General features: G+C 53.0%; 2 protein-coding genes across 3 annotated transcripts; both read right to left on the reverse strand.

Moving 5' to 3' along the window:
- Positions 1-103: 103 nt before the first annotated feature.
- Ptger1 (prostaglandin E receptor 1) lies at positions 104-3,790 on the reverse strand. Of its 2 annotated transcripts, none has more exons than XM_035442565.1 (2): positions 1,080-3,790; positions 104-670 (listed from the first exon to the last, which is right to left on the reverse strand). In XM_035442565.1, exons 1-2 carry the CDS (start codon positions 2,145-2,147, stop codon positions 404-406), a joined length of 1,335 nt encoding a protein of 444 aa, XP_035298456.1. In that variant the 5' UTR covers positions 2,148-3,790; the 3' UTR covers positions 104-403. The 2 variants fall into 2 exon arrangements, with proteins under 2 accessions (XP_035298456.1, XP_035298457.1); XM_035442566.1 differs by lacking the exon at positions 104-670 and having other exon boundaries at positions 772-2,047; positions 2,929-3,790.
- A 146-nt stretch (positions 3,791-3,936) lies between these two features.
- On the reverse strand, positions 3,937-15,911 carry Gipc1 (GIPC PDZ domain containing family member 1). The gene is made up of 7 exons (XM_027406157.2): positions 15,786-15,911; positions 8,940-9,259; positions 8,037-8,222; positions 7,763-7,943; positions 6,994-7,106; positions 5,935-6,016; positions 3,937-5,816 (listed from the first exon to the last, which is right to left on the reverse strand). Exons 2-7 carry the CDS (start codon positions 9,225-9,227, stop codon positions 5,665-5,667), a joined length of 1,002 nt encoding a protein of 333 aa, XP_027261958.1. The 5' UTR covers positions 9,228-9,259; positions 15,786-15,911; the 3' UTR covers positions 3,937-5,664.
- Between the last annotated feature and the right edge of the window lie 2,260 nt (positions 15,912-18,171).

Below are 18,171 nucleotides of genomic sequence, written 5' to 3' on the forward strand. Positions count from 1 at the left end.
GGGCTGTAGTGGGTATAGGGTATTGAGACTGTTAGTATAGTTAGGGACCAAAAGTGAGCAGAATGGTTCCAAGAGCCTGTTGTGGCGGCGGCAGAGACAGGAAGTGAATCCAAAACCTCGCTGCATTTAAGGGGAGCTCCAATCTCAGAACTAAGGACTCAGGGTTGTGCACATGCTCTTGGAGCTGATGACCCGGGGATCCCACCTCTGATATTTGGAACATCCCGTGTCTACGCCATCGTGTGCCCAATGTTAGAATTGTACTCGTCTGGGTGGAGCCTTTTTTCACCAATATGTGGTCACAGTGTGTGCTGTCGCCCCGCAGGACACATCGCCCATGGCATGCTGTATTTGAGGTTTTCTACACCCTTGAGCCCTGCTCAGTGGCTTTGGCTGGGCACGTTCAGAGGTGGCTGAAGCCGCTGTGCCGGGAGCTACGCAGTGAACTGGCCTCCCAGGCACTCTTGGTTAGGTCCAGCTCCGTTGGGCCACCTTTAGCACCGGCCCTCAGGGGCAAGAGGCGAAGCAGTTGGCGCAGCACGGCCTGGCGAAGCAGGATGTACACCCATGGGTCCAGGATCTGGTTCCACGACGCGAGGCGCACAGCCAGAAAGAGCGGCCGCTGCAGGGAGCTAGAATTCCAGCCCCCGACGGCCAATACCACCAGCACCTGCGAGAAAAGCAGTGGGACGGGTGTGAGAGAAGGGGCGGGGTGGAAGGTTAGGATGCCGGGGAGGGCCCTGCAGGGCAAATACTGTGGGAAGGAGAGTGACTAAGCAAAGGTCGTCAGTGACTGCAGAGTCTGGCTAGAGAAGAGCCATCATGCCAGCACACAGGCAAGAAGAAAGGTCAAAAGGCTGAGGAGGAAGGAGGCTAGGAATGGATGGAGCGCAGGGACGAACCGGAGAGGCTTGAGTGGATGGGAGTAAGTTACAGAGATCCAAAGAGGACGAAGGTAGAGCCGGGGATAGCAGAGGGATGAGACAGGCTTGGCTTTTTGTGAAGGCACGGTCTTTAGGGGGCGGAGCCCAGGAGGGGGCAGGAAGGAGTGTGGCTTGAGGAGCGGTTGCGCTCCTCACCAGCAGGGGGCTCCAACAGATGCACGACACCACCATGATGCCCACGAGCTGGCCCACCATCTCCACGTCGTGCGCACGAACCCTGCGCGCCGAGCCGCCGCCCCGGGAGCTGCGGAGGGTGGCGGAGGCTGAAGCGATGGATGAGGCAGACGAAGTAGAGGCCAAGTGGGGTCCACGGGACCCCCAGCGCCGGCGATCATCGGGACCTGTGGTCTCCCGGAGACGTCGAGAGCGGCGACGCCTCCAGCGGGCTCGCAGGAGGGCCAGGCCGCTGAGTGTATTGCACACGAGTGCCGCAAGGAGCGCGGCCAGGCCAAGGCCAGCGAAAAGACCGGCAAGTAATGCCTGGCGCCAACCTCCACGAGGCCCAAGGCTAATGAAACACCAGGTACCAGGGTACTGTAGCTCATAGCGACCCACGTGTGCTAGCGGCAGCAGCGCCACTGCCAAAGCCAGGGTGGCCAGTGCCGCTAGTGCCAGGCGTGCGTGGGCCACCGATACACGTGCTGCGTGGAGCAGCGGTTGCGTGACACCCACGCAGCGCTCCACAGCCATGCCGCAGCCAAGCAAAAGTGGACACAGGCCGAAGAAGACCATGCAGCCTCCCAGGAAATGACAGGCCCCGCCAGCAGGCGAACGCCCTGCAGCATACAGGCGAAGCACCAGGGCGCCCGGGATCACATGGCCTGCCAGGTCGATGGCCAGCAGGCTGGCAACGAACAACAGAAAGGTGGCAGCTGAGCGGCGCCGACGCAGACGGCCTGCAGCTTGTGCCAGCAGCGCTAGCGCCAGCACGTTGGACACGGCACCCAGGGTCATGGAGAAGATAGGCAGCACTGGTGATGTGCCGGAATCGCCTGGTGGCAGCACCGCAGATGTGTTGGGGACCCTGGGTGTTGCACACGTTGTTGTCTCGTCCACTAGGCTCTCGTTAAGCCCACAGGGGCTCATATCAGTGGCCAAGAGGGCTAGGTAGATAAGAAGAGGGCACAGTGAGGCTAGGGTCCCACCACCCATAAACAGACTCCATGTAACAATGTGGCCTCTCTGCCCAGGGCACCTCCACATGACCCTGGCTGCTCCATTTCAGATCCCACTTTACCTGTCACTGCTCCATCCCTTGTGCTTGACCTCACTCTGCCCCCCACATCGTCTTCTCTGTCCACTCTTTTGGGGACTTGACTGACCTGGCAAAGGCCCTCTGTATCTGTCCTCATCTCCACCCACCACTTTCCTAGTCTCTTTGGCTGGCTCTGGAACTGGCCTTAAACTTAAGTCCACTTGCCTATGCTTCTTGTGTCCTGAGACTAAAGGCTCACATCACCACCATCACCTTTTAATCCCACCTTTGATGTCCATGTCCCAACATTTCCACCACTATAGCCCATCTCTTCCAATGGCCATGTCCCTGCTTCCAGAGACTACTCTTCAATCTCCAGTTTCATCTCTCCCCAAACAAGCCATCTCTATAAAGACTCATGTCTATGCCCCAAAGCTGCTATGCCCTGTAGCCCCATCTGTCTCCATGGTCCTCTCTGTCCCCATGGACCCATCTCTGATCTCTTCCGTGCTTTTGGACTCCTCCGGCCCACCTCTTTACCTGGGATCCCATTCTGATGTCCAGTCACACCTGTCTCCATGGCAACCCCTCACTAATCTGGCACTGCCTCATTCAGATGCCCACCCCATACTCTTGTGTTCTTCATTCTCTAGTTGAGGGCTAAAGCAGATGGACAGACAGCCTTGGGCTGAGAACCATGAGCACAGTGAGACCAGGATGGCCATAGCCCATCTTTCTTCAATGCTCCCCTTTTCCCTGATTGCCGACCCTCAAGTCCCGGCTTCTTACCCAGTGCTGCTCAGGATGCAGGGTCCCCATGGCCCGGAACTAGGCTCCTGCTGCCCGCGCCAGCTGCTCCCTGGCTCCCGGCAGGCCGCTCCCTCTTCCTGGGGCGGCTCCTCGGCTCTGTGCCGCCTCCACCCGCACCCCACTGGCCTCCAGGGGCTGCTCCACCCCATGCATGTCTGCCCGCCGGAGCTGGGAGCCTTGAGTGGGCGAAACCTCTGCTGCTGGCAATGGTCAGGGCCACTTGGGCCCGGCTTCTTCCCGCCAAGGACTGAGGTTCTCTGAATTGGTCTGGTCTGCGACCCCCTCCTCTCAGTGGGGCAGAAGCAACCCCCACACCCTCACCCGGGCCTCTTGCCTGCCTCATTAATAAAGTGGATAAAATCTAAACACTGGAAAATGTGAGCATCGCCTGGGGCAGGCTGGGAGGTCTATGCACTCTCAAGGGGGTGGGGTGGGGTGGGGTGCTGTCCCCATTGGGCTTGAGGGTTTGGGAGTCGGCTGTGTGATGGGAGCCAGCAATGTTGCCTGTCCTTAGGCCTTTGTGGATGTCACAGTGGGGGTGGAGGTGAGCAGCAGCCCAGTCTAGGGTAACAGGGAGGTGGCTGAACAGCTCAGGGGAGCCAGGCTAGCATCTGCATCCTGCCTTAAGGTGGGGCAAGCAATTCATAGGGCACCTGAACCGCATCCGGCACCCACAGCCACAGTCTCACTTTGTCTTGAGAAGGGGAACATGCAGTCACTGTCAGATCAGTCATGATGGCAGGTAAACACTGGACTGCTTCCACCATTGCTGACTTTTAACATCCACTCCCTTAATACCCACAAATACAGACCCCTTGAAATTGATGCTTGCCCACACCTTATAGCACAAGGTGTAAATCTTATTTGACCCTGTAAGTCTGTTACAGTCCTGGGCACATCTCCTGGAGATGTTCTCCCATAAACCAAAGCCCATGGGCACCCAGACCTTGCCCTACCTGAGCCACATAATCACACCTCTAGACACTCTTAAAAGCCCAAGTATTTATTCTGACCCCCAAACAAGGCTATACCTGAGACCCATGAAACACTAGACATAGCTCCCTGAAACCCAGAGGACCTAACTAACACTTACCCACAATGGTAACAGCCCTGGTTCAACGTGGTTACCAACCATCTGCTACTCAGTTTCACTCAACAAAGCCATATATTCCCAGCTGCTCCCATCAATGACATGCAGGACAGGACCCCATTGTAGGTCCTGAGGCATGGTTCAGTGATAGAGGTCATCCTTAGCATGTACAAGGCCATGGGTCCCACCATACACACTGAAACGACCTCAGTGATTGGGGATGGCAAGTCACCCTGACAGTGGCTGCCCATAGGGCTTTGTGCATGTAAATGTCTGATATTCAGAGAACTCATCTCCTGCCTGGAATCAGGGAGCCAGTCCTGTTCAGCCTTCCTGCAGCATCTCCACTGGGCTCACCCCCAAACATTCCTCCTGGGCGCTGGAGAGGGACCTCTGGCCTGGCTTCCCTTGTTCTAATTGTCTCCCTTCTCTCCAGGTCTGGCCAGGGTCCCACCCCACCCTTTCCTTGATCTCCCTAAATCCTAGGATGAAATGGACTGTCAAAACAAGCTTGGCAGGTTTATGTCCCTGTGAAGCACTGTGCCATGGATGCCTGTGCCCAAAGTATGACCAGCTTCAACCAGGGCACTGTAACAGGTCAGCAGGAATGCTGCCTAAACAGAGGTGTTAACTGCAGCCTCTTCATACGAGGGGCTTGGTGAGTGGGGAACTAGGTTTGAACCTCAAGTAAGCCACAAATTCCACCACTGCCTGGAAGCTTGATGGCCTACAGCCAGGGGGAGGGGGCAGTGGGCCAGCCAATTCCTAATTCCTAATTCAATTTGGAATCCAGGAGATAGGTTTCAGCTGCTGCATTCTTTCCCTAGCCATCCCTCCTTCCCCAAAGCCAAACAACTCCCAGAGAACAGTCTCCACATCCAAGAGGGTAAGGGTACAGAAGCCCACTCACTGCCTTGCTCATTCCTCCCTCTTGCATTTTCTAAGGGAGATGATGAGGAACCAGGGCTCACCACAGTGTCCACTCAAATGTGAGGTAACAGAATGCAATGTAAAGGGCTCCTCTCAGGCCGGAGATGCATGAGGGGATGGTGTTACTGCCTTTACTAGGGAGGTTGTGCGCCCTTCCTGCATTTCTGGTGGCAAGAAAGTCGGGAGAGTCAGGAGTGGTGAAGCACACCTTTACTGGGAAGGCAGATGCAGGCAGATTTCTGTGAGTTCAAGGTCAGCCTGATCTACAGAGTTCCAGGACAACCAGCGCTACATGGTGAGTCTGTCTTGAAAAAACAAAGCAAAAAAGTAAGATAGGAAAGTCATGACCCCAAACAGAACCAAGGCCCAGGGAGACAGAAGGGGCAATTTGCCAGCCGATGGTGGAAAGTGTTGGGGACAGAGGTGGCTGCCCAGTGTGCTGGCCCCTCCCCATGCGCTTACTCTACTGAGGTAGGTGGGGACCCGGCAGGGGTTGGCCGGGGATCCCAACCAGGCTGGGCACCATGGTGATCGGAGTGGGGCCAGGACCATAGGCCACTTCCATCCCATGCCATCCCCAGGCCGTTGAGTGACATGCCTAAGCAGGATGCTCGGGTCTTGTCTGTGGCAGCCCTTCTGGAGGCCCCAGCCAGGCCAAGCCCAGGTAATCTCAAGGTCCACATTTAGTTCCAGTCTTAGTATCGGCCGACCTTGGCATCCCCAATGGCTCCCCAGACATCAAAGACGAATTCATCTGGGAATGCAAAGTCCCCAAGTCGTTCATCCAGAGCCTCTGCCAGTTCATCTGGATTCCTTTTGTCTTTTCCCAGCTCCACCATGGTGGCAGCTGTCAGGGAGGAGAAAGATGGAGACGGCATGAGGGATGGAAGGGTGTAGGTTCAAGTCAGCCTGGGTGAGGACTGGAAACCTGCTCCCACCTTCCAGGCATGGGTGCCCCCACTCACCCAGTTCTGTGTCTCTGATCCCCATGTAGCTTTCTAGCAAGTCATCCACCTTCTCAATGGCCTTTTCCTCAAAGGCCGATGGCTGTGGAGGAGGGACAAGACAGCACAGTAGTGTCAACAGAACTGCTGTTATACACAGTGAATGCCTTCAGTGCTGGGGACAGCTCCAGGGCCTCACACATGCCAGGCAACAGCTCCACCAATGAGCTGCACCCCCAGCTATTGTTTCTTTCTTTTTTTTAAGATTTTGTTTGTTTATTATGTATACAGTGTTCTCCCTACATATATGCTTGCAGGCCAGAAGAGGGCAGCAGACCTCATTACAGATGGTTGTGAGCCACCATGTGGTTGCTGGGAATTGAACTCAGGACCTCTGGAAGAACAGCTAGTGCTCTTAACCACTGAGCCATCTCTTCAGCACCCCAGCTATTTTTTTTTTTTTAACATTTATTTGCTTATGTGTAGGAGTGTTTTGCCTGCATGTATGTATGTGTACTATGTGTGAGCCTGTGAAGGTCAGAAGAGGACACTGGATGCCCTGGAGCTGGAGTTAATGTGTTAGCCACCCAATATGGGTGCTAGGAACTGAACCTGGGTCATCTGCAAGAGCACCAAGTGCTCTAAACTGCTAAGCCATCTTTCCAGCCCCAATATTCAGATATTATTATTCTAATTTTGAGATACATTCTAAGTTGCCCAAGCTAGCTTTGAACACTAAACCCTCCTACCTCAGCTTCCCAGGTATCTAGGATTACAAGTGCATGCCCACACTGGGCTGGCTTTCATGCATTTTCTTTTTGGTGCCAAGCTCTTGTGGTTTGAGTTATTCTTGAATGTGAAATCCTCCTGCCTGAGATTACATGCCTGGCTGTGGTTTCTGTCTGTATCAAGGTCCCCTCTGACAAGAAGTTACTAGGACTCCTACTTTACAGGTAGGAAAACCAAGTCTCACTTGCCCAAGGAAGGTCCCAAAGCTGGGAGGAGGTAGATTTAAGCAGAGGTGTCCAGAGTCCCTCAGGTAATGAGAATGCCGTCACTGGCCCAAGGTGGCTCACTCACCAGATCCTCCACTGTGGCAGGGCCCCGGGATCGGAGCCTGAGGGTCCCTCGGCCAGTGCCCAGTTGTGGGCCCGAGCCAGGGTGGCCACCCGCTGAACGCTGGCTGATCATATCTATGGGAATTTCAGCATACAGTCAGTATAGCACTCAGGCAGCTAGGCCACCTCTCACCATCTCCAAGTTCTGCAGGCTCCTTGGGATAGGGGCTGGATTCCAGGAGGACAGGACTTTGCAGGAATGGAGAGGGGCAGGGCGGGGTGGGGGGTGGGGGAGTTAGACATAAAAGAAGCTAGAGAACACAATTGAGGGACACTTCTACTACTTCTACTAAAAGGGGTGAGAGCTGGGGGTCGAAAATGAGTCCTTGGACACTTTCCCATGACCATGGGTGGGCATAACTGCTGGATCTCAGATCAGTCCTACCTACCCATACCAGGGGTGCCTCAGGCCCATTCCTGAGAGTTAGTGAAGCCAGGTAGAAAAGGGGGCAGGGCCCGGGAGTTATACAGGTCAGCCAAGCCTTACTTCTCCAGGCTGAGGGGGCTGGCCAGGGTTGGGGGCACTTGGCTGAGCTAATGGCTTCTGGAAGTTGGGTGTGGGGGATACTTCCTTCAGGCTGGGCTACCAGCCAGCACCCAGGGTGCTAGGGTGGGGCCGGCTTCACTTTGGTTGCAGACTTGGGTGCCACCTGCTGGTGGTTCCCAGAACCGCAGACCATATTTTTCAAGGATTCAAGGTCATCCTAGTGGGTGGTCCAAAGATTGCTCACCAAAGGCTTTCCGAGGCTCTGTGAGTTTGAGGGTGAAGGTACGGCCTCGGGGCAGCTCCTTGAGGAGCCTGGCAACTTCGTAGTGCCGACAGCCCAGCAGGCTCTGCCCGTTGATGGCTTCAATCATGTCACCCACGCTGATGAGCTGGATGTGATCAATCACACTGCCATCCTTGATGCGCTGTGGAGGGGCAGGCATCAGCCCTGGGAGCTCTACTCTAGGTCACTTTCAGACCCTGACCACTGACCAAGGGTGTGCCACCCACCCGGGCACCTTAATGAACGCATAGCCGGCTCCGTTGTCAGTGATGGTTAGTCCCAGTGCCTCCTCAGACTTGAATACTTCCACCTCTTTGCGCTGCCCCTTGACATGAGCAAAGATGAAGTCCTCCAGCCCGATCTGGCCACCCAGGAGCTTGTCCATATCCACTTTATGGGTGTTGAGGGTGCAGAACATCACCTGCAGAGGTGGGCAAGATGCTTGTGCCCTCCTCCCTGGGTCACCTTTCCTAACACTTGGGAGAGGAGGGGACTTCAGAAAAGATACCTATCCCAGGGATTGGTGGCACCCAGAGCCAGGGCAAGATCCACTAGTACATCAAATGCTATGAGTAGGATTTCTGTTCTGGTAAGAACTCATTGCTAGCTTGATTTACAGTGAACACTCAAATGCTGGAGTGAATAAAGGAGTCTAGATTCCTACCCACCCTTCCCACCAATCTCCACTTGATGCTCAGCCCCACTGTTTCCCTCCCTGTGGCTTCTCTGCTTCCACCTTGGGGTCATGCCTCTAGTGCACCATGGGGAAACAATAGCTGCTCCTGACCTCCAGTTCCCACAGTGCTCTGGGGCATAGGTGTCCTAAAGCCTCATAGAAACCCAGCTACAATCTACCAGGCCATAGGCTACTCCAGACCTGATGGGATAACCAGCACTCACAGCCCCACAACCTACTAGGTTACGAGCCTCTCAAGGTCTGATGGGAAAGCCATCCCCATATACCTACTGGGGTAAAAGTCTCTCAAGGCCCGACAGGAACTCAGTATCCTGCTGCAGCCATACCTCCTAGATTCAGGGGTTGCTGGCCAGTGGGTGCACAAGCACCTGAGCCCCAGCTCACAAGAATGCATGCCTAGGCTTATGGCTTGCTCTCAGGAGACCCTGGCCCCACTGGTACCTCAGCAGCTGGCAGTTGGAAGGCCTCAGCGATCTTGCCATACAGCTCCTTGACATTGGTGAAGCCCTCGATGCGGCCTGTGGGGCTACCGTGGGCCAGCTGGGTGTGGAATACGAGGCGAGGCCGGAGGGCAGCGGGAGGTGGGGGCAAGCCCATCTGGGATTCCCCTGCTCCGCTTCCACCCAGGGGCCCAGGCTCCCCCACTCCCAGGCCACTGCGGCCTGGCTCCGCCTCTTCATTTTCCACCAGAGGTGGTGCCTTTTTCCGCCGCCCCAGTCCCAGTGGCATGAGCAGCCAGAAATGGGACTCGGCCAGGAGACCTGCAGAAAAGGAATTGGGTTTCAAGCTCTGAGTAAGCCTTGGGTGCCCATCACCAACCAACACCATCCTCATACCCAGGGGCCTGGTGCAAGCTGGGGCAGTGCTCCACCACTGACCCTCATCCCAGTCCTGATGACAGGACACCTCCAGATACTGCCACCCTGGATAAAGTTGTGTTGCATTTGCACTCTGTTGAGGGCTTTACTGTCTTTTCCCCATACTTGACTAGTGCCGGGCCACAGAGCAGCAGCCCCTCCCACACACCGGGATCAGCTCTACAGACTTAAATCTACAAAAACTTAAGTCTCACTGTATTGTTTAAGGGGTAATAACAGAAACTGTCTATGTTCAGCACAGGTGCAGGGCTCTCCCAGAATGAACCAATCCTCCCTCCTGGGGTTAGACTTGTACATGTGTACCCAAGCTGCATGCCTAGACTACTTCGTACTTTTTATTTTGAGACATTTATCTTAGTGGCTCAGGCTATCCTTGAACCAGCAGTCTTCCTGCCTCAGCCTCCCGGGTAGCTGGGATTACAGGCATATAGCAGCACATGTGCCTTGCCTGAGTGTGTTCCATCTACAGCGGATTTGATCTGGGCATCCAGAACAGATGGGAAGATAAAAGGCTGACCCTATGTACAACCCAGATGCTGGGGTGCAGCTCAGTGGCGGATCACATGCTGATAAAGGCCCAGGTCTCAAGCCAGCCTCAGGTTGAGGCTTCACCTGCATAGTAGTAATTGCAGCAGGGGATACCTCATTCTCTTCTCATTCCATAGAGCTCCTTAATGCTTGCATCCTGCTCTAGCCACACCCACTTAAATAGATGGTGAAGGGATAGTACTCCCCCCCCTTTTTTTTGGTTTTTCGAGAAACCCTGTCTCAAACTCTGCCCCCCCCAAAAAAAGAAAAAAAATGTTCCAAGTAGACTGGGAACAGTGCGAAGGCCCTGAGGTAAAGTAGTTCACATTCAGCACATCTTTGACCAGTGTGGCTGAAAGGAAGGAGGGAGGGAGGGCCATTCTTCGTAGTGAGGGATGGAACCAGTCCTCTGCACACTAGGTAAACAATCACTGACCCAGACCTTGACTTCATTTTCAAGTCACATGTGGGGGGGCTGGAGAGATGGCCCAGCAGTTAAGAGCACTGACTGCTCTTCCAGAGGTCCTGAGTTCAATTCCCAGCAACCACATGGTGGCTCACAACCACCTTGAATAAGATCTGGTACCCTCTGCTGGCATGCAGAAGACTGTATACATAATAAATTAAAAAAAAGTCACATGTGGGGGAGGGGAGAGCACAAGCCTGCTCAAGGGCGTGTGATTTGTAACCCTTGAGGAAGCTCCTTGGCCTTGACAACTGTCCACAGTGGACAACTGTCCACATTGGCATTTCACCCCCTCACTGGGCTCAAGTAGCCAAGTTGACCTTGCACTTGTCATCTTCCTGCCTCAGCTTCCTGAGTGCTGGGAACACAGGACTACATCAGCATACCCAGCAGGGTCACACCAAGTGGCACAGGCTTACCTTCAACTCCTGAGCCCCTTCTTCAGCTCCCCACACCCCAGGCAAATCCTACGCTCTGCAGATTCTCTCTCCTGAGGGGCCAATGCAGGCACCAGGGAACCCAGGGGCAGGACCACATCTTCCTGAGAGGGCTCCCTGCACCCCTCTTCTGACCCACCGCACTCACTGCACTACAGTTGCCTCTGGGCCTTGTGGTGTCCTTTACCCTCCTTTCCTGTCAAGAGGCAGTCAGAGGACCCTATAAATAGTCATGTTACTTCCTTCTCTGCTCTACTATCCCAGGGATCCCACTGTCCTTTGTGCCCCACATCAGGCGCCACAGCTCCTTGCAGCTCACATAGTCAGGATGGGCGGGGCTGCTCTCTTTGCTGTTCAGTGCCCTCCCTTACCTCCTTCAGCGGGGATGGGCATTTCACATCTTGTGCCCTGTCTGCTGAGGGAGATCTGTGTATTACTACTGGCCACCCCTCAGTATGTGCAACAGTGGTGGCACAGAGCCGCCACAGATAAACCATGCTGGACAAGTGAGTGCCCCGTGTGGCTGCTGGAGGAAAGGCAGGCCTGGCCAGCTCCCCAGGAGAGCACAAGCCCCACCCCATGGCCCTCACCCTGTTCCCTGCAGTGCCAGGGCAGGGAGACAACACTTGACTTCTTGCTAGAGGCTTGCTTTTGCACTTGGGAAAAAAAAAAAATCAATGGTGCCAAACACCTCTTTTTTTAATGCTCCTGATTGGCTTTTTAGTGGACAGCCTGGTTTGTTTTTAACCTAACTATTTTGTTTACATTTACTTACTGTGTGTGTCTATATGCATGCCTCAGAGTACTTGTCAGTCAAAAGCCTGCCTGAGTTACTTCTTTTCCTCCACCATGTGGGTCCTGGAAGTCAAACCCAGATCTTCAGGTTTGGAGGTTAGTGCCTTTACCCACTGAGCCATCCCACCTTCTAAAAGATTGTATTTTGTATTAAATGTATAGGTATGAGTCTGCTTGTGTGTGTGTGTACCTGAGCATAGGTGCCTGCAGAGGCCAGAAGGCCCAATATGGGTGCTAGGAACCAAACTCAGGTCCTCTAGAGCAGCAAGCACAGCCGTGTCTTCTGCCCTTTCTGTGCTCCTTGTGCGTGTGCTCATTCATACCCATGGATGTGTGGGTGCATGTGGAGGTTAGAGGTCAACCTTGGGTATTGGTCCTCAAGTGTCATCACTTTGCTTTAAAAAAAAAAAATTACTGGGGCTGGAAAGGTGGCTCAATGGTTATAGCACTGCCTACTCTTCCAAAAAAAACCTGGGTTCGAATTCCAGAACCCATATGGCAGCTAAAAATTGCCTCCAACTCCAGTCCCAGGGAGGATCTGACACCCTCTTCTGCCCTGTGAGCTCAGGCATGCAAGCAGACGAAATACCCAAACACATAAAATAAAAATTAAAAAAAATTACTTTGAGGTTAGGCTAGCCAACATAGCAAGTTCTAGGACAACCAGAACTGCAAAATGAGACCCTGTCTGAAAGGGGAGGGGGACCACATTTATTTATTTGTGTGCATGTGTGTTGCCACAATTTGCATACAGAGGTTGTGGGGGTCAGTTCATTCCTTCTACCATTCAGGTACCAGGAATCAAACTCAGGTTACAGGCTTGGTGGCAGTCTTTACTCCACTGAGCCATCTCTCCAGTGTGCCACCCCTTTTGTGCTGGGAATTGAACTCAGGGCCTCAAATATGCTGGGCAAGGGCTCTACCACTAAGTTATATCCCATACCCCCAGCCCCACTTTGCATGAGCTCTCCAGTTAGGCTAGCCGGCCCCATAGGCCTTCCTGTTTATGTCCCCAGTGCTGGGGTGACAGCTGCAAGCCACCATGCCTAGCATTTTCACATGGGTTCTGACAGTCAAACTCAGCTGGCACAGCAAGCACTTTACCAAGTGCGCCATCTCCATGGTCTACATGGCCCTGCATTGTTTTCTTTTGCTCTGCTTTTTCAAGGAGGGTCTGTCTCCCTGCACAATACAGAATAAGCCTCACACTCAAGATCCTCCTGCCTCTACCTCCCATGTCCTGGGATAACAGGCCTCTTTACACCTGGCTGATTCAGCCTTACTTGGATGGTCTTTTTCTTATTGATTTGTGAGAACTCTTTATATATTCTGGGCACTTGTCTTTTACTGGTTCTTTCATCTGTCTGTCCATAGCTCTGTATCCCAGTATACTACAGACACTCACTGGCTATTTCACAGAAGTAAACTGAAATGAATTACATGGAATTGTATGCCACCACACTCAATAGAGAACAGGAGCAATAGCACCTCCTTGGTACACACTCTTTTGATCACCATTCCTTGTTCTATATTTGTTTTAAGTTTACTCTGTAGTCCCTGGCTGTCCTGGAACTTACTCTGTAGTCCAGGCTGGCCTCAAACTCAGAGATCTGCCTGAATGCTGGGATCAAAGGCGTGTGCCACCACTGCCCAGTTTAGGCCAAATATCTTAACTCGTCTGATCAAAAAGGAAACCATGTATATGCCTGGATTGCTCCTGGAACACTATTGGGGGTGTGTGAGTGCATGTGTGTGCCTGGGACAGTCCCCGCAATACTATTGGGGTGTGTGCTGATACACTGTCTTTCCTCACTGTCCTGCACCGCATACCCTGTTCCCCAGCCTCCTTTCTGTCTCTGTACATATTCACTGCTGTGGTTTAGTCCAGCTTTTGTGTGCCCTCTGGTGAGAGACCCAAGGCACTGAGGAAAATGAGTGACTAATAAACCAATGATGCAGACCCTGAGACACATGGCCTGGATGATGGCCTGGATTCAAGTTCCACCCTTGCTACTCACCAGTGGCACAGACAAAGCCAAGTTGCTTAGCTTCATGAGGCCGCAGTTTTATCTCCTGAGAATCTGGCAGAGTTTATGTCTGTTGGGTACTTACGGAATCTCATCAGAAAGTGTTGGACGTGTTATTATTTGCAGTGATGGAGACAGAAACTAGAATCTTTCATTGCTTGGAAGGCACTCTGCTGCCGACCCACACCTCCCCCACAGGTTCGGGGCAGGGGCTGTACTGCTGACCTGCACCTCCAAACTTCTTCAGTCTTTATTCTGGTCACATCCTTCCTTCCCTGGCCTAGAAGCATCCCAGTTCCTATGCTGGCAAGGCCTATTCCAGACTTCTCCAGGCAGCTGGCTTGCCCAGCCCGCACACAGGAGCTGCACCACAGTACTAGGGTCTATGAACTTGCTGTGTGCTACCCTGACAGAGCTTGTCTCTCAATGTCCCGGCTGCTATTTATCTTGCATCTTCATTTTTAAAATTTATTTTATTTTAATTTTATGTGTATGAGAGCTTTGCTTCATGTCTGCCTGTGCATCACTTGGGTGCCTGAAGAGGTCAAAAGGAACTAGTTAGAGATGGTTGTGACCCACCATGTGGGGGCTGGGAATGGAACTCCCAGCATGCAGTCTGTGAGCTGTCTTTCCAGCCTGTGTCTCTATTTTAAAATGCAAACCATCTCCTATCTCACAAAGGAATCTCACCGTATAGGGGAAAACTCGACAATAAAAAAATGTGTTTTCTGTACCAGGTACTCAATCACATCTATAGCTTCATTCCCTGTTCCAGCTATTCTATACTTCACTCTGCCTTGGGGTGTGTGTGTGTGTGATCTCCCCCTGCCCAGTGATCTCTGAGAGGTCACTCAGCACTTAGAAGGATCTGCAGTGGCTGCCCATGTTAACTTGTTGCCTGTTCCCCACTAGAATGCAGGGAATTCTGTCCTGCATTTGGAGGACACTTCCCTCCAAGCAAAACATGGTGCCTGGCACAGTGGCTGCTTAGCACTTGCAGGTGAACTGTAGAGTGAATGTCCTATAACCCTGCTTGTGAACCAAACCCCACCAACATGACTGCTAGAGAGCTACGAGCTCCTCCCCGCTGTCTGCAAGGAGCTGAAGGGAAGTGGGTTGGATGGATTTCCGGAGTTCAGCGCTCTCATCCCAAGAAGGGCCAGAAACTTAGCAACCCTGCAGTCACAGAAACGCTAAGTGGGAGGTGCAGGAAGCAGGGAGGGGGACTCCTGGGGCTCAGATAACTCCCAGTTTAGGGGACACCACACCTGTCGTCCCTCGCTCCTAACCCCCAGCACAGTACTACTTTGGGGAGGAGGGGAGGAGGCCTCTGATTCATTCTTGAAAAACCGGATCCTAAAGGTTTCATCTCTCCAGTGTTTCCGGGGCGAGTGGACGCACCTCTTGCCCCGCTCCCCCGCCCCGGCCTCTACACTCACTCTCGCTCATTTCTCTTCGCAGTAAGTAGACAGGGTGGGTGGAGGGGGAATGGGATTAAAGGGCCCACGTCAGGCCTTGCCTGGCCAGCTCAAGAGAAGGGACACGAGGGCAACTTGGAAGCTGTTTAGTGACCCGTGGGCTCGGGGAAGCAAAACCCAGCAGGTGCGGCTCCGAAGGGAATATGGGGGCGGCCGTGTGCAGTGAGTCCGGTGGCTGGCTGGTCAGGGACGACTTCTGGGACTAGTTTCTGGACTCAAGGCATGGGTCCCTCATCCCCACCGGCCACTTACTAGCTGTGTGACCTTGAGTGAGTCACTCCACCTCTCTGGCCCTGATCCCTCACTTCTAAAAGAAGTTAACAGCCCCTCCCAGGAGGCTGTTTTGATTCAATGTTGTGCACTGTAAGCGTCTGACGAGGAAGCGCTGGGTCCGGGCTAGCGAGGCGGGGGTGGGGGGTGGTCCGCACTATTACTGCGGTTGTTATTGTCTTCCGGACTCGGCGGCCTCGGTGCCCCCGCGGCCAGCTTTTGGGCAGGGGCCCGGGAGGGGTCGGGACCCATCACCAACAGGGAGCGTCCCGGGAGCAGAGGGCAGGGGCGGACCGGAGGCCCCGGCCGGAGGGGAAGGGTCCGTGTTTGGGGTCCCGACGCGGCCAGCCCCACCCCGCCGCCACGGCTCCACGCCCGGGAGGCCGCCCCTGGCCGGGGAACACTCACCTGCGCCGCAGCCACCCCGCGCGCCCAGTTCGATCCTCTGGAAACTCGGCCCGGCTTCTCCCTCGGCCTCCCGTACCTGGGCGGGGCCGGCGTCCCGAGCGGACCAATCAGCGGCGGCCTCCCATACTGGCGGCCAATGGGTGCCTCCCGTCGGAACGCTCTGAGGGATCCCTCCGCCGCACCTCGGTCTCCCCCCTGTACGCGCAGTGGTCCGACCTTACTCGTTCTAAATGGCGGCGGGCTGAACCATTGAGGGGCTGCGCGGGTGAGAGGACGGGGAGCTGGGCGGGAGCTGGCAGTAAGAGTCAGATGACCGGGTTTGGAGGACTGCGCTCGGCATCCAGGAAAGCGGGCTCGTTGGGAGGTCAGAGAGGCGGCCGAGAGCACACCCTCGCTCAGCTTCCCTCCCAGAAAGATGCTTTGACTCCAGGGGGTGGGCCATAGTGAATAGGGAGGGTCCCGGGTGTCTCTGCTTTTTCCACTCTACACAATAGACAAAGCAACCGTGCATTCATTCAGTCTTTCAATCTTTAAGTGCCCCTGCCTGGTACCAGGCTCGGTCCTGGCTCTACAGACACATGAATGGAGATACAGGGTGTGCAAAGGCTCCGAAGCTGCACAGAGAGCCACAGAGCACTTTGCTAGTAAAGCTGTGTAAGAATACACGATGGAGAATGTTTAAACAGTCGGCTTGTCAGTTCAGTACTGTGCAGAATCATAGATGGTGACCAACCAGTGCAGGTTTCCTCCTCCTCCTCCTCCTCCTCCTCCTCCTCCTCCTCTCCTCCTCCTCCTCTCCTCCCCTCCTCCCCTCCTCCTCCTCCCCTCCTCCTCCTCCTCCGCCGCCTCCTCCTCCTCCACTTCCTCCTCCTCCTTCTCCCCTTCCTCCTCCCTCATAGAAATGTATGATGGGGAAAAGGGTAGATTATTGAATCTCCTTAACCCCCAAACAACTGCTAATCCCAAAATACTTACATTGTTATATATTTTACTTTCTTGATATAAACTTAAGGTTAATTTTGTTATGCTATATTTATATTTCTACTCTTGTTTATGATACTATGTTTATGCAGTTTATAATAGTCAAACTTAATGTTATGTTAGGTTTAGCTAGATATACAGAGATATATTTTTAGATGGGTTGGTAATCTTCAAACACTTCAAAGACCTACAGAATATGACATTTAAAATGTTTTGATAATTTAAAATTCTTTTGACATGAGACACATCTGCTCCTGGCAGCTGATCTACTCCTGAGAGGATGATGGGCACTGAAGTCACTCCATATGGAGTTTGTTTCCCTTTTAGCAAAACTGGCCTATTGGGTAAAGAGCTGCCCTTGCCTGGACTGCTGACAGTAAGTATGCTGTCCAATCCAGACAAACAGGACACAAGAAAAAGTGACTGCTGAACCTTGCCAAGAAAGGTTAGGAGAGTCCTTCAGATTTTCTTGCTTCTGACAATGGAAAATGATATGTCAGATATTCTAGGCCTATAAGCCAAAATTGGATGCCCCAACATCACCAAAAAAAAAAAAAAACCAAAAAACCAAAAAACAAAACCTGAGGTGACTGTCCAGAAAGCCAGCTGTTTCTGTCATTTCCTGTATCTTTAAGAAGTCGCTTGCTTGCCCTTATTCAGGTAATATTATTCCTTCTCAGGTCTTTGATGGAGTTGAAGATAGATAATTATAGTTATAGTTTTTCTTAGTTATAATAATAGATAAATGGCTGGGAGGTAGTGGCACACGCCTTCAGTCCCAGTACTTATGAGGCAGAGGCAAATGGATCTCTGTGAGTTTGAGGCCAGCCTGATCTACAAAGTGAGTTCCAGGACAGGAGCTACTCAGAGAAACCCTGTCCTTTGCTTTTCAGCAATCAAAAAATTCAAAATAAACATAATAGCTAACCACAACATGAATGTTACCTTGGCTTGAAGTTTTTCCTGCTAAGCACATTAGATAATTTCATTTTAATTATGTCTGGGAAAGCACAAAGCAAGGCAAGGCCATATCCAGATTCAGGGTACACCCAGGACAGCTCTCAGCATATCCTTTCACCAGACTGGATTCTATAGCTATGTTCTGACATCCAAGAACAATACAAGGAACAAAATACTTGAGGTAATAAGTCCTCTGCCTTTTCTTCTGGAGCCCAAGGCAATGTCCACCATATGTCATTCTTTGACCATGTTCCCACAGTTGGTTATCCCCACAGCTTCTGTGCCACTGTTGCACCAGCATATCATTCAGGCAGATCACCACTGTAGATCAAAGGGTTTGTAGATGGTTGGTAGTTACCTTTCTTCTCTGGAAGCATGAAGAATACCTTCCACTACATGAACACTAGTCAGTAGGGGTAAAGGATCTAGTTGGTACTGTGTTCAA

Source organism: Cricetulus griseus, chromosome 3 (assembly GCF_003668045.3).
Source record: "Cricetulus griseus strain 17A/GY chromosome 3, alternate assembly CriGri-PICRH-1.0, whole genome shotgun sequence".
Lineage (NCBI taxonomy): Eukaryota > Metazoa > Chordata > Mammalia > Rodentia > Cricetidae > Cricetulus > Cricetulus griseus.